The sequence below is a fragment of the Mytilus californianus genome, unplaced genomic scaffold (genome assembly GCF_021869535.1).
Source record: "Mytilus californianus isolate M0D057914Y unplaced genomic scaffold, xbMytCali1.0.p SCAF_12, whole genome shotgun sequence".
Taxonomy (NCBI): Eukaryota; Metazoa; Mollusca; class Bivalvia; order Mytilida; family Mytilidae; genus Mytilus; species Mytilus californianus.
Genome location: NW_026262604.1, coordinates 33,683,651 through 33,702,934, shown reverse-complemented (window position 1 = coordinate 33,702,934; position 19,284 = coordinate 33,683,651). Strand labels below are relative to the sequence as shown.

The window sequence follows — 19,284 nt, the reverse complement described above, 5'->3', positions numbered from 1 at the left end:
TTCCCTAGCACTTAATAATACCTTATTCCCCTTTTCTTTCTACTTTTACGTTTTGGAGGTGGCGCTGTTGTCTCCATCTGTATAAACAGATTCTCCCCATGACAGTAAAAACTACTGATTGTCAGCTGTTCAGCACTATTCTTCATAATTCTGAAAAGAAACATAAATATATATAAATTCAACTCTCGTCTCGAAGTAAGTCAGATCAGAGAAATATTTCATGATACTTGTAGTTTGACTCATATGAAAACCAGAAGTTTGAGACCAAGGGACACAACTCTTGCTTAGCTTGGTAAATAAGGGTAGGGGATTGGTATTCTGGTCCTAGATCGATGTATCTGTATGTAATTGTCTTCTATGATTATAATACAATTGTGTTTTGTCTGTTATTTCTATTAACAGAAACACTTTTTTTTGTGGTTTCCAGCCAAGAGAATATTTTTTTGACATTGTTTCATAGAAAACAAGAAATGATTGTAACAGGATGCTGTTACGAAGTCTCCCAAACGAAGCTCCCATAATTCGTAATTCCCAGGGTCGCCTGACATTGGGCAAAGTCCAGTGAAAATTGGTTTGGTCCAGTAAAGTTATAGGCATTAGTGATGCCTGGGGACTAACCCTGTATATCATTCAAATCATCTTGGCATGACAAACCAGAATATATATGGTTTAGGGGTGGGGATCTCGACCATTTACAAGATACTAGAACATTGGGGTGGGGGGAACCCCTGGGGACTGACCCTATACGTCATTCAAATGTTCGAGACATGAAGAACAGGAATATATATGGTTTAGGGGTGGGGATCTCGACCATTTACAAGATGTTAGAACATTGGGGGTGGGGGGGGGGGGGGGGGGGACCCCTGGGGACAGACCGTATATGTCATTCAAATGTTCGAGACATAATGAATAGGAATATATATGGTTTAGGGGTGGGGATCTCGACCATTTACAAGATATTAGAACTTTCTCAAATGGCAGGGGGTCAGGATGACCCCTGGGGACTAACCCTGTATATCATTCAAACCATCTTAGCATGACAAACCAGAATATATATGGTTTAGGGGTGGGGTTCTTGACCACTTACAAGATATTAGAATTTTCTTAAATGTCATGGGGTGGGGGTGACCCCTGGGGACTAACCCTGTATTACAATTGATGTGCTTTATCATGACAAACCAGAATATATATGGTTTAGGGGTGGGGATCTCGACCATTTACAAGATATTAGAACTTTCTCAAATAGCAGGGGGTAGGGATGACCCCTGGGGACTAACCCTGTATATCATTCAAACCATCTTAGCATGACAAACCAGAATATATATGGTTTAGGGGTGGGGATCTTGACCACTTACAAGATATTAGAACTTTCTTAAATGGCATGGGGTGGGGGTGACCCCTGGGGACTAACCCTGTATTACAATTGATGTGCTTTATCATGACAAACCAGAATATATATGGTTTAGGGGTGGGGATCTCGACCATTTACAAGATATTAGAACTTTCTCAAATAGCAGGGGGTTGGGATGACCCCTGGGGACAAACCCTGTATATCATTCAAACCATCTTAGCATGACAAACCAAAATATATATGGTTTAGGGGTGGGGATCTTGTCCCACTTACAAGGTATTAGAACTTTCTTAAATGGCAGGGGGTGGGGGTGACCCCTGGGGACTAACCCTGTATTTCATTTAATGGGCTTTATCATTTAGAACATTTTCAATTAAAAAGATTGTGTCTATCACAAACGGTTTTGAATTTCTAATCATTTGAAAATTTTAAAATATAAAATCCCATAGGGTTCTATAGTAAAACCCTCTTTTCTTTTTGCCCCTCAAAGTACCCCTTATTAACCCCATTGCACAAACAAAACCCTGATTGCACCACTAGACATGTTAGTCTAACATATTGTGAAACCCTAAGTTAATGTGACAAGTGGTTTTGGAGAACGGGTGCGGACAAGTTCAAATTTAAAAGCGGCGGAAGAAGAAGAAGAAAGAAGAAGAAGAAGAAGAAGAAGAAGAATAATAATAACTGAGCAAAAACAATAAGTCTTCCCAAACTTCGTTTGAGAGACTTAATAAAAGAAGAATATGTCTGAGGACACGAATGCCCCTACTCAAGCTTGCTAATAATATGTGAAATTACTTTTGAGATTTGAGACAACCGAAATTTCAACTAATCCAATTTAGATTCATCAGGTGTATATACACATAGTTTTATATGGAGCAAAGTTCAGGACAACATGAACATTTTTACTTATCCAAAATTTAGAGACAACTAAGTTTGAGACAATGAAAGTTAACTGTAGTTGATCCTCATTTATGTGATTATTCTTAAATGAAACAAACATGTTTTAATAGAAAAACAGAAATCTCTTTTTTTGTATTGCAGTATATATTAATTACAGTTCACAAAAAGCAATTTTCATCATTAAAATCCTTTTGACATGGAAATAAATTCTATGATCTTCTTTTTTTTCTACCAGGTTTTGAGGGTTGCATTTGCAAATATATCAGTGTATTTTATATCTTTCATACCAAACTGAAGTGAAATTATCTTTCATTGTAAAAAATGAAAAATGAAATTAAACGAATACAAGGGTTTTTTTCAAAGACCTTAGACTACTTGAAATTAAACAGACAAAAAAGGAAAGAAAAATGCATCACAGCAGTATTACTTCAAGAAAAGGGGGAATAACTCTATTCCAATTTTTAGAGCCAAATTCCTGCTTTCAGGAAGAAATATCAGGAATGGGTTATAATATCATCATTGGATTGCTTTTCCATTGACATTTACCCAACAATTCCTTTTAATCATAAAAAATGTATAAGACATAAAAAACAGTTTACTTGAGCAAATGTTTTGGCGGGTAGATAATTTCAGCATCATCTGTCAGTGTCTCTTCCTTGTCTTTATTATCTTTACTACTGGCACTTGCTGTTCTTCTCCTAGAACTACCTATAAAGGTAAATAATCAATTAAACATTTAGTAACTTCTAGAACTACCTATAAATGTAAATAATCATTTAAACATTTAGCATACAGTCAAACCTCGTTGTGTCGAACTGGGTTGCGTTGAAAACTCTGATGAGACGAAGTAATTTCTTGGTCCCAGTAAAATTCCCGTTTGATCAATGCATAATTACCTCTGATGAGTCGAACTCGGTTGCTTCGAATACTCGGTTAAGTCAAGTAAATTTCATAGTCCTGTCGATGTAAAATTAATGTAAATTGACCTCGATGTCTCGAAGTTTGAAAGTAAGAATTTTCGAATGATGCAGACCTAATGATGAAAATTCAAATCGGATGTATTTCTTATGTAACCTAATCATTTCAAAAGAGATTAAAGCTGAGTAAACATACTTGTTTGTATAACAGTTAAAATGTCATGTTTATGGTGACCAGTAATTAACACCTTAATTGATCGTTCAAGCGGAACGTTAGTGTGTGGAACATATTTCACCTGACATAAAAACGAAACGAATTTAAATGACCCAAGCCGAGATTAAATGAATTGTTAGAATTAAAATTCATTAATTACAATAAATAAAAGGATTTAGACAATTATGATAAATTCATAATAATTTAATGTAAAGCAGATGATCTCACCAGAGACCATTCAGAACTTTTTTCGTTCCGTGAGTGATTTCATAATTTAAAGTGACTGACCTTTGTAAATATTTGTGTATACCATTGATTTCATTTGTGCATGATTTGTATCTGTACTTGTGATGTTGTGTGTTTAATTATTATGAAGGACCAAAAAATATGGAGATAGAATACACAATCATAAAATGTCATATCGAAAAAAGGCACACTGTTCCAAGTATCTAGTTTACACAAATCTTATATCGTATGTCATGCATTCCAAATTTATGACGACACACTTGACCTCGGATGAGTTGAACCTCGGATAAGTCGAATACTTTGGTCCGGTCCCTTTGACTTTGACACAACAAGGTTCGACTGTATATAATCTTTTTAGAATTCTTAGAAATTAAAATACTCTAGGTAAAATGAATTAGATTTTCAGAACTTTGTACTTCAAAAACAAAAAGATGAATCCATCTTCTAATTTTTAATTTTCATGGCCTGGCCGTCTTAGATTGGGGCAATATAGTTTTACCCTTATCTTTCATTCCATTATTCTGCAACGAACAGTTATACAGACTTTTTTCTAAATGCCTTCATATATTCAGCTGATTTTTAGTATGTGAGTCAACTCTGATGAGTTACAGATCAACTTTATGTTTGGTTCTGGCCGCTGATATTTGCCGAAATTACAGGCTTTGGACTTTGAAAATTTCCACTCCTAAAAATGGCTTCAAGATTTTTAGTGAGCAGGGCCATTCTTGTCATTCCAAGTGTTAGTTCAAGATTTTTAATGTTTTATACATTATCAATTGAAACAACATCAATGATATGTCATAAGTCAAATGTTTCTTGTTTTGAATTTCTGCGGGGTACATCATTAACTGTTTTCCATGGCTTACCTTGTTTTAAAAAATACATAAATACTAACTTAAAGGTCTGAATCCAGGTTTGGTGTCATTGCTATGAGAAGGAAATCCACTGTCTGTCAGACTGGCTGATAATGCACTATCTACACTTGTCTGTCTCTGATGGGAGGGGCTTTGTTTGACTCCTCCCCCACTTTCAACACCTGCAATAGGAATAAATTGATTCAGATTACATCTACACTTGTCTGTCTTTGATGGAAGGGGCTTTGTTTGGCTCCTCCCGCACTTTCTACGCCTGAAAATAGTAGGAATTTGTAAAGATTTAATATCATATTTTATATTGTATGAGTGGAAATATTCCAGCTTTATGCATTTTTGCAACTGGTAAGATGTAATCTAAATTCAATGAATGGAATATTTAAACAAGCAATTGTGTCCATTATAGGTTACAATGCCCTGCTGGCACTATATTTCTATGTCGAGTGAACCATTAACTGAGGTCAATACCCTACTTTTGCATACAATTTAAATAGTTCACATCATATGAACATGTGCACTACGCTTCAAGTTAATGTGATATATGGTAGACTTACCTTCATCTTTACTGCTACTGAGTGGATCTTTGTTACTAACTATACTAGAAACACTTGTTAAACTTGTTTGTCTGGAATGTGTCTTGTTATTACTGGTTGCCAGTTTAGACTGAGAACCATAGTCCTTTCTTAAGTCCACAGAGCTAGCATGACGAGAACTATTTCCTGAATCTCTTTTTGTTGCACTGTTTTCACCTACATTATGACTAGATTGTAATTTAGTCAGTGAACCAGACTCTCTCCGTAAATCGGTAGAACTGGCATGCCGAGAATGATTACCAGAATCACGCCTCAACATGGTTTCTTTGTCCTTTTGAAGGAAACTATCCATACCACTTCCGTGGCTAAGTTGACGAGTGTGTAAAGATTTACCTCCCTTGTCACTAGTTATTAATTCATTAACACTCGATGAACTATTTTGACGGGAGTGACCTCCGGCAGCCTTACGGGGAGTAATACTCTCTAGTCTACAATCCCCGGTATTTATTACACTGCCATTTGTACTTGAATGGCTGTCATTATCCTCTAAATAAAATGATGTAGGATTTTTAAATCTTAGTCCCCAGTAATAAAGTTCATTATCTTCTGTACTGGCAACTGTATAATGATGTCCACACTGCACTCTCTGAAAAAAGAAATTGTGTGCACTCATGTTTTTTTTAATTGAAATTATTGATGAACATCGCATTCATGAAATATCTTATAAATTTATAATCATTATTACAAATGCATTGAATTAAGGATTGATTTGAAACTACCCTTTTCTGATATGAGCTGTTATGACATAGTATCTACATAATACTCATTAAGTCTTTAAGTGTTTATATCAGATTGACTTCATCATTGTACCTTCATTTAACATCTGTAAGTTCCAAATCATATACTGTAAATTCATAAATTAATGCTTGCATTTATTATTGCGATTTTGTCATTTTAGTCTAAAATGTGATTTTAATTTTTGCGATATTGAGAAAAATCCTGTTTAATTCATATAAAAAATTCAAAATGCGAGTTTAAATTTTCGCAATAATCAAAACATCGCAATAGTTTCTGAATTTACAGTACATGTACTAAATCATGTTATCATGTTTGGTCAATAACAAAATATGACATCAACAGCTGGGCTTGAATTGATATTAGTCCCAATTATGTCGAGTATGAAATCAATATCTGTTCACATTTTGGATGAGAAATTTAAATACTAGCGAGATATGGGACCTACTAAGATAATGCCATATTTACTTCAATAAAATGCTAAAAGAAAATCAATTGTTTTACATAACATAGCAGTTACTTTTAGTATCAATTAACCCTTTCCTACATGTAGGCTCAAATTCAGACAGGGGCACCACCATAAAATAAAGTAAAAAATGTTTTAAAGGTTAAATTACTACCGATTTTGTGTCAAAATAAGGTCTTCTAATTCTTATTCTTAGGAATGCACCCCTAACATCAAATCCTGGATCTGTGCTTGTCCTATACAAACTTACATTAACAGTTTTATCCTTCATGGCCTTGACCTCTACATAACCACCAATTTGTTTGACGTTACTAGCTCCAAGCTGACCTTCTGTGTTCCTACCAAAGGTATATATCTGACCTGGCTTCACCATTACAGCTGTATGTGTTGGTCCCATGGAGATATCCAGTACACCTTTGATGGCCTTGACTGGTGTGGGGACCTTCTGGCCTTCTACTTCTGTCTGTAAAAGTTTGTATTATATGTAAAATAAAATGCTCCGCTGGGGCGCAGCTTAATACGACCACAGAGGTCGAACCCTGAACAGTTGGGGCAAGTATGGACACAACATTCAAGCTTGATACAGCACTGAATTTGGATTGTAATTAAATATTTGACACAGCATAGGTTTCTGACACAGAATGAAAGTGGTCTTAGAACTTAAAAATTTTTAATTTACCTATTCAAACCATATCATTATTATTTGCTTTTATATATAAATCAGAAATAACCAATTTAAAATGGAAAATTTGAAAGAAAAAAAAGGAAAAAAAAATCCCCCCCCCAAATTTTTTGAACCCCCTTATGATTCATCACCCCCAAACTCAATCCCAGCCTTCCCTTTGTGGTATGGTACCTTGCAGTACAATTTCAGAGAGATCTATACACTTGAACACAAGTTATTGTCTGGAAACTAGAAAAATGCTTGTTTTTTGGCCCCTTTATCCTAAACGTTTGGGGCAATTACCCCCAAACTCAAACCCAGCTTTCCCTTTGTGATATGGAACCTTGTAGTACAATTTCATAAAGATCCATACACTTACACACAAGTTATTGTCCTGAAACTAGAAAAATGCTTGTTTTTTTGCCCTTTTATGGCCCCTTATTCCTAAAATTTGGAGGGAATTACCCCCAAAATCAATCCCAGCCTTCCCTTTGTGATATGGTACCTTGCAGTACAATTTCAGAGAGATCCATACACCTGAACACAAGTTATTGTCTGGAAACTAGAAAAATGCTTATTTTTGGCCCCTTTTTGGCCCCTTATTCCTAATCTTTTTGGGCAATTACCCCCAAACTCAATTCCAGCTTTTCCTTTGTGATATAGAACCTTGTAGTACAATTTCATAAAGATCCATACACTTACACACAAGTTATTGTCATGAAACTAGAAAAATGCTTGTTTTTTGCCCCCTTTTGGCCCCTAATTCCTAAAATTTGAAGGCAATTACCCCCAAAATCAATCCCAGCATTCCCTTTGTGATATGGAACCTTGTGATACAATGTCAGAGAGATCCATACACTTACACATAAGTTATTGTCATGAAACTAGAAAAATGCTTGTTTTTTGCCCCTTTTTTGCCCCTAATTCCTAAAATTTTGAGGGAATTACCCCCAAAATCAATCCCAGCATTCCCTTTGTGATATGGAACCTTGTGGTACAATGTCAGAGAGATCCATACACTTACACACAAGTTATGTCTGGAAGTTATAAAAATGCTTGTTTTTTGCCCCCTAATTCCTAAAATTTGGAGGCAATTACCCCCAAAATCAATCCCAGCATTCCCTTTGTGATATGGAACCTTGTGATACAATGTCAGAGAGATCCATACACTTACACACAAGTTATTGTCATGAAACTAGAAAATGCTTGTTTTTTGCCCCTTTTTTGCCCCTAATTCCTAAAATTTTGAGGGAATTACCCCCAAAATCAATCCCAGCATTCCCTTTGTGATATGGAACCTTGTGATACAATGTCAGAGAGATCCATACACTTACACACAAGTTATTGTCAGGAAACTAGAAAAATGCTTGTTTTTTGCCCCTTTTTTGCCCCTAATTCCTAAAATTTTGAGGGAATTACCCCAAAAATCAATCCCAGCATTCCCTTTGTGATATGGAACCTTGTGGTACAATGTCAGAGAGATCCATACACTTACACACAAGTTATGTCTGGAAGCTATAAAAATGCTTGTTTTTTGCCCCCTAATTCCTAAAATTTGGAGGCAATTACCCCCAAAATCAATCCCAGCATTCCCTTTGTGATATGGAACCTTGTGATACAATGTCAGAGAGATCCATACACTTACACACAAGTTATTGTCATGAAACTAGAAAAATGCTTGTTTTTTGCCCCTTTTTTGCCCCTAATTCCTAAAATTTTGAGGGAATTACCCCCAAAATCAATCCCAGCATTCCCTTTGTGATATGGAACCTTGTGGTACAATGTCAGAGAGATCCATACACTTACACACAAGTTATGTCTGGAAGTTATAAAAATGCTTATTTTTGGCCCCTTTTTGGCCCCTAATTCCTTAACTGTTGGAACCATAACCCCCAAAATCAATCCCCACCTTTCTTTTGTGATATTGAACCTTATGGTAAAATTTCATAGAGATCCATTCACTTAAACTAAAGTTAGAGTGCGAAAACTAATGTGTCTTCGGACGACGACGACGACGATGCCAACGTCATACCAATATACGACCACAAAAATTTTTTTGCGGTCGTATAAAAATCATTTACATTTCAAAATTAATCCCAATTTAAATGAAGTGAAAAAAAATTAAGTACTTATAGTTCATATCTATACTATGATAATTGCCAGATATGGCTACATAATTTGTATTTGCATACTGTAATATTCAATATTAAGAAAACAGAAATTACCAGGAGGCATTTTCAAGATATTATCAAATAATCAAAGTAATATATGTTAATTTGCAAGAAATACTTTACTTAAAAGATTTTCTTAAATTGATTCAAAGACTAGGTTTAAGAAATTACTTGTTTATGTAATCTATCAAAATTGCAACCTTTTTCTTGAGAAATAAACAAACATGGTATATGACATAAAATTACCATGGTGGTGCTCCTATTAAAGGAGGAAGATACAGAGCATACACACATACCTTAGTGAAGATATTTTTCATGGCCATGATGAAACCAAATCTGTTGTTAAGCCCCAGTTTGTTGTCTAAGTTGTTACCACAAGCAAAGACACTGCCTACATCAGTGATAAACATGGTCCCATCCACACCACATCGTACATCTCGTATCAAAACCTTATCATCTACCAGGATCTGTGTGGGTATACACCTTGTAATTAAAAGTACAACTAATTAGAAAAAAATCATATGCAATGAGAACTAGTTTGGCACACATGATTTTCAAGAAAATACAACAGTTTTTTCTATGTGTTGACTGAAAAAAAAAACACTACACATGTTTCAAACTTTATTGACTTGCCAAATTATTATTAGTCAAGGCTTGAAAATCAAGGCAAAAACAATGAACCATTACATAAACTAAAATTTTGTCCTTGTAAAATAATTTTCCAAGTCTTAGTGTCTGATGGCATGAAGGCTAATCAGGACATCTAAAACAGTGAGTTCCCATAATACAATACCACTGCTAAATTTAATTTTCTATGCATTGGTATGTGGCCTGTTGTTCTTTGAGGGGCGTAAAGGGAGAACGAGAAATAAAATTGCCATTTCACGATGAACAAACAATTAAACATTTCTTGCACATTGATCTTTTTACCGATTTCACGAAACACGGTGAATAACAAACCTTTTTCATGACTGCAAGTGAAATAAAAATGGCAAAACAAGTTGCACGAAAAAATAACCCTTTACCACCCTTTTCTTCTTTTGTCATTTTTATTATGTTTTGACATGCTATTGTTGGTTTTTCTTCAACATATGATTTTGATTGTCCCTTTGATGTCTCCTGCTGCTTTATTTTTCCCAAACACTATAGTGTCAATCGGCACCACAGGCCAACGAGAAGACCTTTCCGTTAAGCCCTATATACCAACCTGGCTCCCTTTCAGAAATGATTTTATCATGGAAAATAAAAGGGTGAATTAATGTACCAGAAGCCCATTCCTATGTATAATGAAGGAATCATAATTAAATTAACAATAAAGGTAAATCTGCTGAAAGAGCGGACTAAAATCATCTCTGCCACCTTTTAAACTTACTGATCATCATCATTTCCTAGCCCCAGACGTCCATCAGCACCACAGCCCCAGGAGAAAACTTCTCCCTCACTGCCAACTACCACAACATGCTTTTTCCCACAGGCTACAGCAATTACATCAATACTATAATGTATGAAAAAAAGTTTTATATTTTTATAAATTATATATAAGTGATTTTATACAGATAAATATTATAAAATAAAATAAAATAAAACAAAAAATGTTGTTTAAGAACTTTAAAGAATGAGGTGGCCGCAGTGTTGGCCAAATGGTCTAAGTAGTTGAATTCCTGCATCACTAGCCTGTCAACACTGAGGTTGTGAGTTTGAATCCCGCACGTGGTAGGTGCGCATGACTCAAATCTTAATTGACTATGATTGTCAGTTCTCCTACCGAAGGTGGGTGGTTACCTCTGGCTTCCTCCACCAATAAAAACTGACCACCACGAAATAGCACAATAGAACTGAAAGTGGAACTAAACACCAATCAATCAATCAATCAATGAGGCCAAAAACATTATTATCCCTAATCCCTAAGTTCTTTCTTTTTTTACTTGTCAGTATCATACTGTAAAATGGTAAAAACGACATACTAATGCTATCCATGTTTTGTTCTAATCAGAGTGTTTAGGTGAACTATGTTATATTGGTTTATTTAATTTTCCATGCATGGTATTAACTAATCATGGATTGAGAAAATATTGTGCTCTCATGAATGCTTGATTTTGTGTCTACTGGACAGTTGTATTTTATTGTACACATTATTTAAGTTGAAATTCATCTACTCACATGAAATCAACAGAGATTTCTAAAGAGAAGTAAATGTTGAAATCAAAACTGTTATATCTTCAGTGCAGCAAATCCTTGAATAACTCTTCATAATACATATAAATCCTACCTGCTCTGAAACACCAACTGTCAAAAGATTTCAATAACACACAATTACCTAAGCAATGTCTCTATAAGTCTCGGTCTGTTTGTATTTTTCCAGTCCCCGTGTCCTAGACATCCAGAGCTACCATCACCACAAGTCAGCACTATACCATTGTCACTGGCAAATACACTGAACCCATCTCCACAGTAAGCTCTGTTAAATAATAATAATTATGTTGTAACAGAGAGTTGTCTCCACTGTATGCAATTTTGTCCCCCAATTTTTGACAATTTTACCTATTGTGTCTGTTTGTTTTGCTCACACATTGTTTTCTATATAATGGCATTATATGCGACTGTCATACAAGTGAAAGGTTTAGCTAGTTATGCAACCAGGTTTAATCAACCATTTTCTACATAAGGAAATGCATGTACCAAGTCAGGAATATGACAGTTGTCTTCCATTCATTTGATGTGTTTGAGCTTTTGATTTTGCCATTTAATAAGGGACTTTCGGTTTTGAATTTTCCTTAGAGTATTTTTGTAATTTTACTTTTCTGATAGTAAAATGCAAATGCTGAAACTAATTATGTAAACTATTCAAAACATTCACAGTCATGAAACCATGACTGAAGGTGCAGGGCCAAATATTTTCTGCGGCAATGAGATCTGCAAATGCTAATACAACTGCATAATAATTACCACTGACTTATCATAAGTGGATCGCCATAAACTGACCTAAGCACAAACTAGCATGTACAGTAAACAAAAGTTTCAGAGTAATAGACCTTAACTGAGGGGGCGGAAATAAATAAACTCCATTGAAATGAGAGGTACCAATGCTAATATATCTGCATGTCGAATATCTACCAGTATTGGTTCCCTATAGGCCTTAAACTGACCTAATCACAAACTATTACAATACTGATGCCACCTTCTGAAACAGCACACTGAAGTCCTACCTAGGCAATTTCATCTAGGCAAGACAAAAATCAGGATGTTGTTATAGTATATAAAAAAGCACACTGTGGATTCATTATTATTTGTTGGTTACCAAATGTTCATGGATTTTCTGTGTAAACCACTAATTTAAATGTTCAATGAAGTACACAGTTTCTAAAGGCTTGTATACAGTTGACTTTGGCAAATCCACGATAATACTGTTTTACTCAATCCACGAATATAAATGAATCCACTTTAGTTTATTAATACCTAACTAACAAGCTTTCTATGCGGCATGGGTTTTGCTCATTGTTGAAGACGGTACAGTGACCTGTAGTTGTTAACTTCTATGTCATTTGGTCTCTGGTGGAGAGTTGTCTCATTGGCAATCCTACCACATCTTCTTATTTTTATATCACATCCAGAATTAAAAGTAGCTATCAATGGTATTTTTACCTCGATATTGATTTCCCAGTAAGACCTTCAATTAGAGCAGGCTTCTCTCTATCTTCTGTATCATCATGACCTAGCTGACCTCTACGACCTTTACCCCATGAGAATACTCTTTTTTCTGTGGATATTACAATTACATGATCTTCTCCAGTTGCTGCCTGAAAAAGAAAATTCATTTTTACCTTAACATAATTTTATTTGCATGTATTCATCTGAGCAAATGTGGAGTAGAATCTGCTTACCTTTCTGGAGCATCTGGGATCACCCCTAGTGTTTAGAGGAGTTTGTGATGCTCAGTCTTTGTAGTTTTCTATGTTATGTTTTGAAGGTTTTTGTTCGTCTTTTGGTAGTTTATTGTTTTTTGCCATGGCATTATCAGTTTGTTCCTGACTTGAGAGTTTGAGTATTCCTTTGTTATCTCCCCCTTCTTTTTAGTTACACAGGGAAATTTCAGCTTATACTGTAAATTCAGAAATTATTGCATGCATTTATTATTGCGATTTAGTCATTTTAGACTAAAATGCGATTTTAATTTTTGCGATATTGAGAAAAATCCTGTTTAATTCATATAAAACAATTTCAAAATGCGTGTTTAAATTATTGCGATTATAACCCTGTCGCATTTTTCGCAATAATTTCTGAATTTACAGTACCTGAAACTCATGTGAACTGATTTCACATGAATTTCATGTGAATTTTTTTTCACGTGATTGAAATTCATGTGAATTTTCAAAATAAAGTTATTCAAATAACATAACAATTTCCAAATTTAATTAAAATCATGAAAAATACCAACTTTTTTTTTGTAAAGTTCATGTGAAAAACGACATTTAAGCTCGTTGGTGAATTTCACTCAATGGGCCATACTTTGGAAATAGAAAAAAGCTTGTGAAATTATACCATAAATGATATACATTGGGAATTTTCTAAATTTTTGACAGTATCTCCTTATAACAAAATTTAAATCTGCTTAATAAATTGCTGTTGAAGACTATGTTGATACAAATTTGCAATCTTTAGATGTTATTTGTAAAATGTTTTATCAAAGGACACCAACCAGTACCAAAATGAATTACTTTATACAATATTAGAACTTTAAGCGCACACATAAAGCTGTGATAAATTAGTAAAGATTGAAAGAAGTTATGATATGAATTTTTAGGGGAAATTGGCACTACCTCTTTACTTTACACAATAATCACAATCACATGACATGTCCATTGTTTGTATCAGTGAATTGATGAAAATTTCTATAATCTTTCAAAGAATGACGATCGATGGTAATTAATATAGCTGTACTTAATATATCTCTATATCAATAAAATTAATAAAAATGACATCATATATATTAATAAAATTGAATAAAGATTCAATTAATGTAATCATAAAAATATTTCTAATAGAGAACAGTTTTTGTGCTTTTGAATATGTAAATATTAATTGCAATTCTTTTTTAATATGTGACTTCTGTGGATTCATTATAATTTGTCCGATATCAATTTGCATGGATTTAATGGGTATGGTCATATAAAACCAGGAATTTAAACATTCAACAAAATATGAAATATATATATAGGCTTGTATGTTGACTTGCGCAAAAGCATTAAATCAAATATCAATAAAAATACAATTTTTTCTCAATCCATGAAAAATGGTACCCACCATAAAAAATGAATTCATAGTATCTGATATATAGAGAATATCATATGGCTTTTTCACTATCAGCTATGCTCGAGGGATTATATTGCTTGAGGGTTGATACGATGTGTGATATTGAAAAAGCCGTATCATATACATATATACATGTACCCTAAGTATAACTAATTTAGATGTTTTTCTTGAGACATAAGGTAATACATATAAGGGGTTTGAAAAAGCCTTTGTAACCTGTGACTGATATCGATAACGTGACATCATACAGATAAGGGGTTTGACAAAGCCTTTCCAACCGTGACTGATATCGATATCATCACAGAAGACTGATACAGCACGATTGCCATTGAGTGTATTACACATACAACTTACTTGTCTTTACTACTAAGTATATAATAAAGAGATTTAATAGTAAATTAAATACCACAATTTTTTACACATTTCTACTCACATACAGATATATTAAAAAACTTACATGTATAATTTTGATTTTTGAAGGTAAGTCAACAGGAGTAATGGAAGCTGTACAGCATTCAAAATAATACAAAACTGACCTATAAATAAAATAAGATGATTAATTCAATTATAGTTTATTTTTTAAATTTAAAAACAAAACAGGTGAATGTATAGGCAAATGACAAAATATTTGTGATTTTTAAGTACTCACAATTTTGAACTTAAAAAGTTTGAAAGGCTTACACTCAAACTATTTAAGGTAGATTCAAGGTATACCGCCATCTTGGATTGTACAATCTCAGTACAAAATCGGTCTAGTTATTTGCTAAAATCTGCAAATTTGGAGACATATTTGCAATTTTAAGGGTTAGACTGTTTATTTATATAAAGAAAACTTGGTGATTTATTGTATTATTCAAAATATTTAAACAAATATCAAATTTTGTGTTTTTAGAATCATTTTTTTCAAGTAAGCCATTTAAGGGGAGATAACTCTTAGTAAAAAAATTATACTGGACTGATAGGGAAATTTTTAATTTTTACCTGTAGCAAGAAAACAAGTTCGGTGACACCATTTTTTCTTTTTATTTTCTTAAAACATATTATAAAACCTATCTTCTTACAATTTATTTCAAAATTCTATCTCATAGAATTTTTGTTATGCACACAAATGTGTTTTTTCATGAACAATCAAACCAAATTTAGGCAATTTTCAATGACTCATTGCTTGGAAAATAGCACAGTGACCCATACTTTTTATTATATTTTTGAAAAAAGCATAGTAAAATCTTCCTTTTGGCAAAGTATAAGAAAATTCTATCTCAAAAAATATATACTTATAATCTACCTTAAGTGATTCTATCATTTTTTTTTTTAACTACTCTCATTCATAAACTATTGTTCTTACCAAGAAGATACTTGCCAAATTTTTTCTTGCAATGAGTAATCACACAGTTTTTGGTTTGGTTAGTATAGCTCAATATGCAATTTTCTGTGTAGTGTTTTCTAGGCCGTTGCTCATCTTTTTGACTTTTTGTTTTCACCATGGTTTTGTCCGTATACATTTGACTTATGGTTTTTAAATCAAATTAAAGATCCACAAAATGTCAAATTATCTCCATAAAAGGAATATTGATTACACTGTACCAATGAGAAAATGTTAGTTTTCAAAATCTTTCATGTGCTTTGTAATTTCACGGTCTCTAATTTTTCACTCTGTTTTATACAGTATACTGAACAAAATAGTGTACTTTCTTTTTCATTTTTCTTTCGTGTCCCTTACAGGATTGATGCATGCAATATGTCATCAATGTTAAAACATTACTTTACTCTTAGTACCCAATCACTGCAACTTCAATCTTGTGATATGACACTGAAACTTTGTTAGAAAATGTACAATTTGTCATGCAAGTAAACACAACACAATATAAAAATAAAAGTGAAACAAAAGCAAAATAGCAAAATAAACAATGAATGTCCAAACAACAAAATCAGTTTTAATTTATGTTTTCATTTTTTTAAAGCTGTTTATTAAGCGAATCAGTTACTCTGTAAATAAAGAAAAGTTTAAGTTGACATTTAGCTGTTCAGATATTGGTAGAAACCTCCAAATATTGAAATGTTCATAAAAAATTTAAATAGTAAAATAAGGGGACAATTTTGATTTTCTTGAGGCCAAGAGTATTCTTTCCAGATATATTATGTTAATCCTGTTTAAAAATTATTCTAAGTCACTTTTACTTTTTACTGATTTAATTTGCCTGTTTGAACATCATTGATACATAATTAGATGAGCACAACATGCCAACATGCCAGATTACACAACAATCAGATACCTTGTATCCAAGGAACTGCATGTTATAAAAATAAATATTTACTACTATATACACTTGTAAAAAGTACAGTGTCTGCATGTTTGGTTTAACTACTAAGACCATATATATATATATATATGTGTTGAACAATTTCTTGAAAGTCTGAAATTCTAAGGACTTTTTTAGAATAAATACTCAGTAGGCTGGGAGCTCCTCTTTATTTTTTTAATATAAGTGGTGATATCAACCATCTTCACTGATTCTAGGAATTACAGTAAACTATTTAAATTTCTTTGGTGGTACTAAAAAATAAGATTCTAGTTACGACCAAGAGACCACTGATCTAATTTTATCAAAGCTGCTTTAAAAATGTTGAGTATTGTAAACAAAAATTAATCAGGTGGAAATCATGTAAAGTCATCTGTTTCATTTATGTAAACACATTGCTTTATTTCAAATGTAAGTGTGGATGTTTGGAAATCACAAAAATTAAAAAATTAAAAAAAACAAAACCAGAAAAATAAATGCCTTAGAACACTTGTAAATATAAAAGAAATATGTTTATTTGTAATGTAGGTCATGTTGACCAAATTAATTCTAAACTGTTCAGTGTACAATTTCAGTAAATTCCGCATACAAATAATGGAACCAAAATTCAAAATGCCAGTTTTTTTTTATCCATATTGCATAGCAGTTTTTGAGTTAATGAAATAAATCCAAAATTTCTGATTTTACTGTATTACACATCTTACTCTATATGAGTCAAGGCATCATCCCAAGGCATTAACAGAGGACCTGATACAAAGTTGAGGGATGATATGTGTTTTATGTCTAATATGCCCACCTTGTTTTCTTTTTGGACCGACTTTCACTCAAACTGTTTTGTTGAGATGAATCTTCATCTGTTTGGGATTCTTCATATTTATGCATCAACTGTTAATAAACTCATCATGAATACATAGTGAAAATATATTTCTGTAGGTAAAAGTTATCTTGCCTTGCTTCCTATGTTACTCGTAAATTGAAATGCAAGTAACAATTAAATAATTTTATGTGTTTGAAGCGCTTTACTGAATTTAGCTTTGTTAGGAACACTAAAAGCCAAATATTTTAAACCAAAGATACTTCCCAAATACTAAAATATCAAAGATTTTTCTCAGCAAAAAATCAGAAACCTATAATTTAACCATGTTAACATAGTTTTATTCCATGATTTCTGATTTTCAAGGCCTGGTGACAATTAATATTTCATATCTTTCTGAATGTGTGATTTTAGACTGATATAGAATTAATGTAAAATAATATGCATTAAGTTTGTAATAAATAGGACAAGGGTCAGTCAATACTACCAATTTTAACTCCATAATTAAATTTGAAAAGTGCAGTTATTGTTCGTGATTTTAACATAACACTCACTCATCTTTTGATTGATTGCTGTTTGCTTAAGGTACAGTGGCAAATATGTCACACATATTTAGGACAACTCATCTTTATCAAAAAGTCATAAGTATTCCAATTAAAATGAAAGAGTCACCCGTCTGTGAAAAAATTTATTTCATACTTTAATGATTCATTTATTGAACAAGCCTTTTGAAAAAACTTTATCTATCATCTGTAACTTTCTGTACTTGAAATGAAATGACCAAGTTTTTTTTTATCTCCTTCATTCCTACAACTTAAATGCTATAAAAATTCATATAATTAATAAATCTATACATAATATTCAATAAGTTTGATATTCATTGCTTACCTCAGGAATCCTGATATTTAATATCTCACAAGCTGAAGGTCTAAGATCAGGGTCTTGTTTTAACATATCCATGATCAGATCCTTTAATTCCTGGCTATAGTTCCCCTTCACGGGTGCAAACTGGCCCTGCAAATATTTTAAACATTCATATCTATTTCATTTTAGATAAAAGTTATGTTTTATTCTAAATAACAAATGAGGCATAAAGTAAATTTGAAAGTTTTAATTGACTACTATCACTTCAAAAATTAACTGGAAAAATAATGTCAACTTCCTGCCAATATCTATTTGAACTGCAATGTTAATACTAACTTGCTTATTGAATTATATATTTTTTTTTCTTATTTGTCAATTATCTAAAATGACAACTAAAGGGTCAAAGTGCATATGAATATTAATTAAGGACTTGGTGCCGCTCTCCACCACCTCCCTTTTTCAGAATCCTGGATCTGAAACTGATACTGTAGACAGGTGCTTATACAGTAGGCATGTTTACATTTGTCTCTTTTTTACTTTTTTTAAGTAGCAAAATATTTCTTACCTTCATTATTTTGTTGACTAAGGCAGGCAGATTGGATCCTTCAAATGTTTTCTGCAAACAAGCCATCTCATACAATATACAACCAAGGGCCCAGATATCTGATTTGTCATAATACTGCTTTCCTTCACACTGTAAATAAAGATATGAACACTTATGTTTGAAATAAATATTCAGTCAATATAATTAATTTCATGTAATAAGTTAAATGGAATAATACAGCCCTCCCCATTATTGATCTCTCCTACTGGCAAAGGCCTCAAGTTCTAACACACAAAAACAACTCTTCACGAATACTTGAT

At 33.0% G+C, this 19,284-nt stretch overlaps 1 protein-coding gene across 1 annotated transcript in view; it reads right to left on the bottom strand.

The window, feature by feature from the left end:
- Positions 1 to 19,284, bottom strand: part of LOC127722407 (uncharacterized) — a 44,402-nt gene that overhangs the window by 12,558 nt on the left and 12,560 nt on the right. The window contains exons 11-24 of the mRNA XM_052229281.1: positions 18,986 to 19,114; positions 18,445 to 18,570; positions 17,539 to 17,627; positions 16,716 to 16,730; positions 14,900 to 14,978; positions 12,775 to 12,929; positions 11,450 to 11,590; positions 10,505 to 10,627; positions 9,429 to 9,615; positions 6,548 to 6,760; positions 5,058 to 5,682; positions 4,527 to 4,667; positions 2,854 to 2,962; positions 22 to 150 (exon numbers count right to left, since the gene is read on the bottom strand). Of these exons, the coding sequence (XP_052085241.1) occupies positions 22 to 150; positions 2,854 to 2,962; positions 4,527 to 4,667; positions 5,058 to 5,682; positions 6,548 to 6,760; positions 9,429 to 9,615; positions 10,505 to 10,627; positions 11,450 to 11,590; positions 12,775 to 12,929; positions 14,900 to 14,978; positions 16,716 to 16,730; positions 17,539 to 17,627; positions 18,445 to 18,570; positions 18,986 to 19,114 (2,261 nt within the window). The remainder of the gene's footprint in view (positions 1 to 21; positions 151 to 2,853; positions 2,963 to 4,526; positions 4,668 to 5,057; positions 5,683 to 6,547; positions 6,761 to 9,428; positions 9,616 to 10,504; positions 10,628 to 11,449; positions 11,591 to 12,774; positions 12,930 to 14,899; positions 14,979 to 16,715; positions 16,731 to 17,538; positions 17,628 to 18,444; positions 18,571 to 18,985; positions 19,115 to 19,284) is intronic.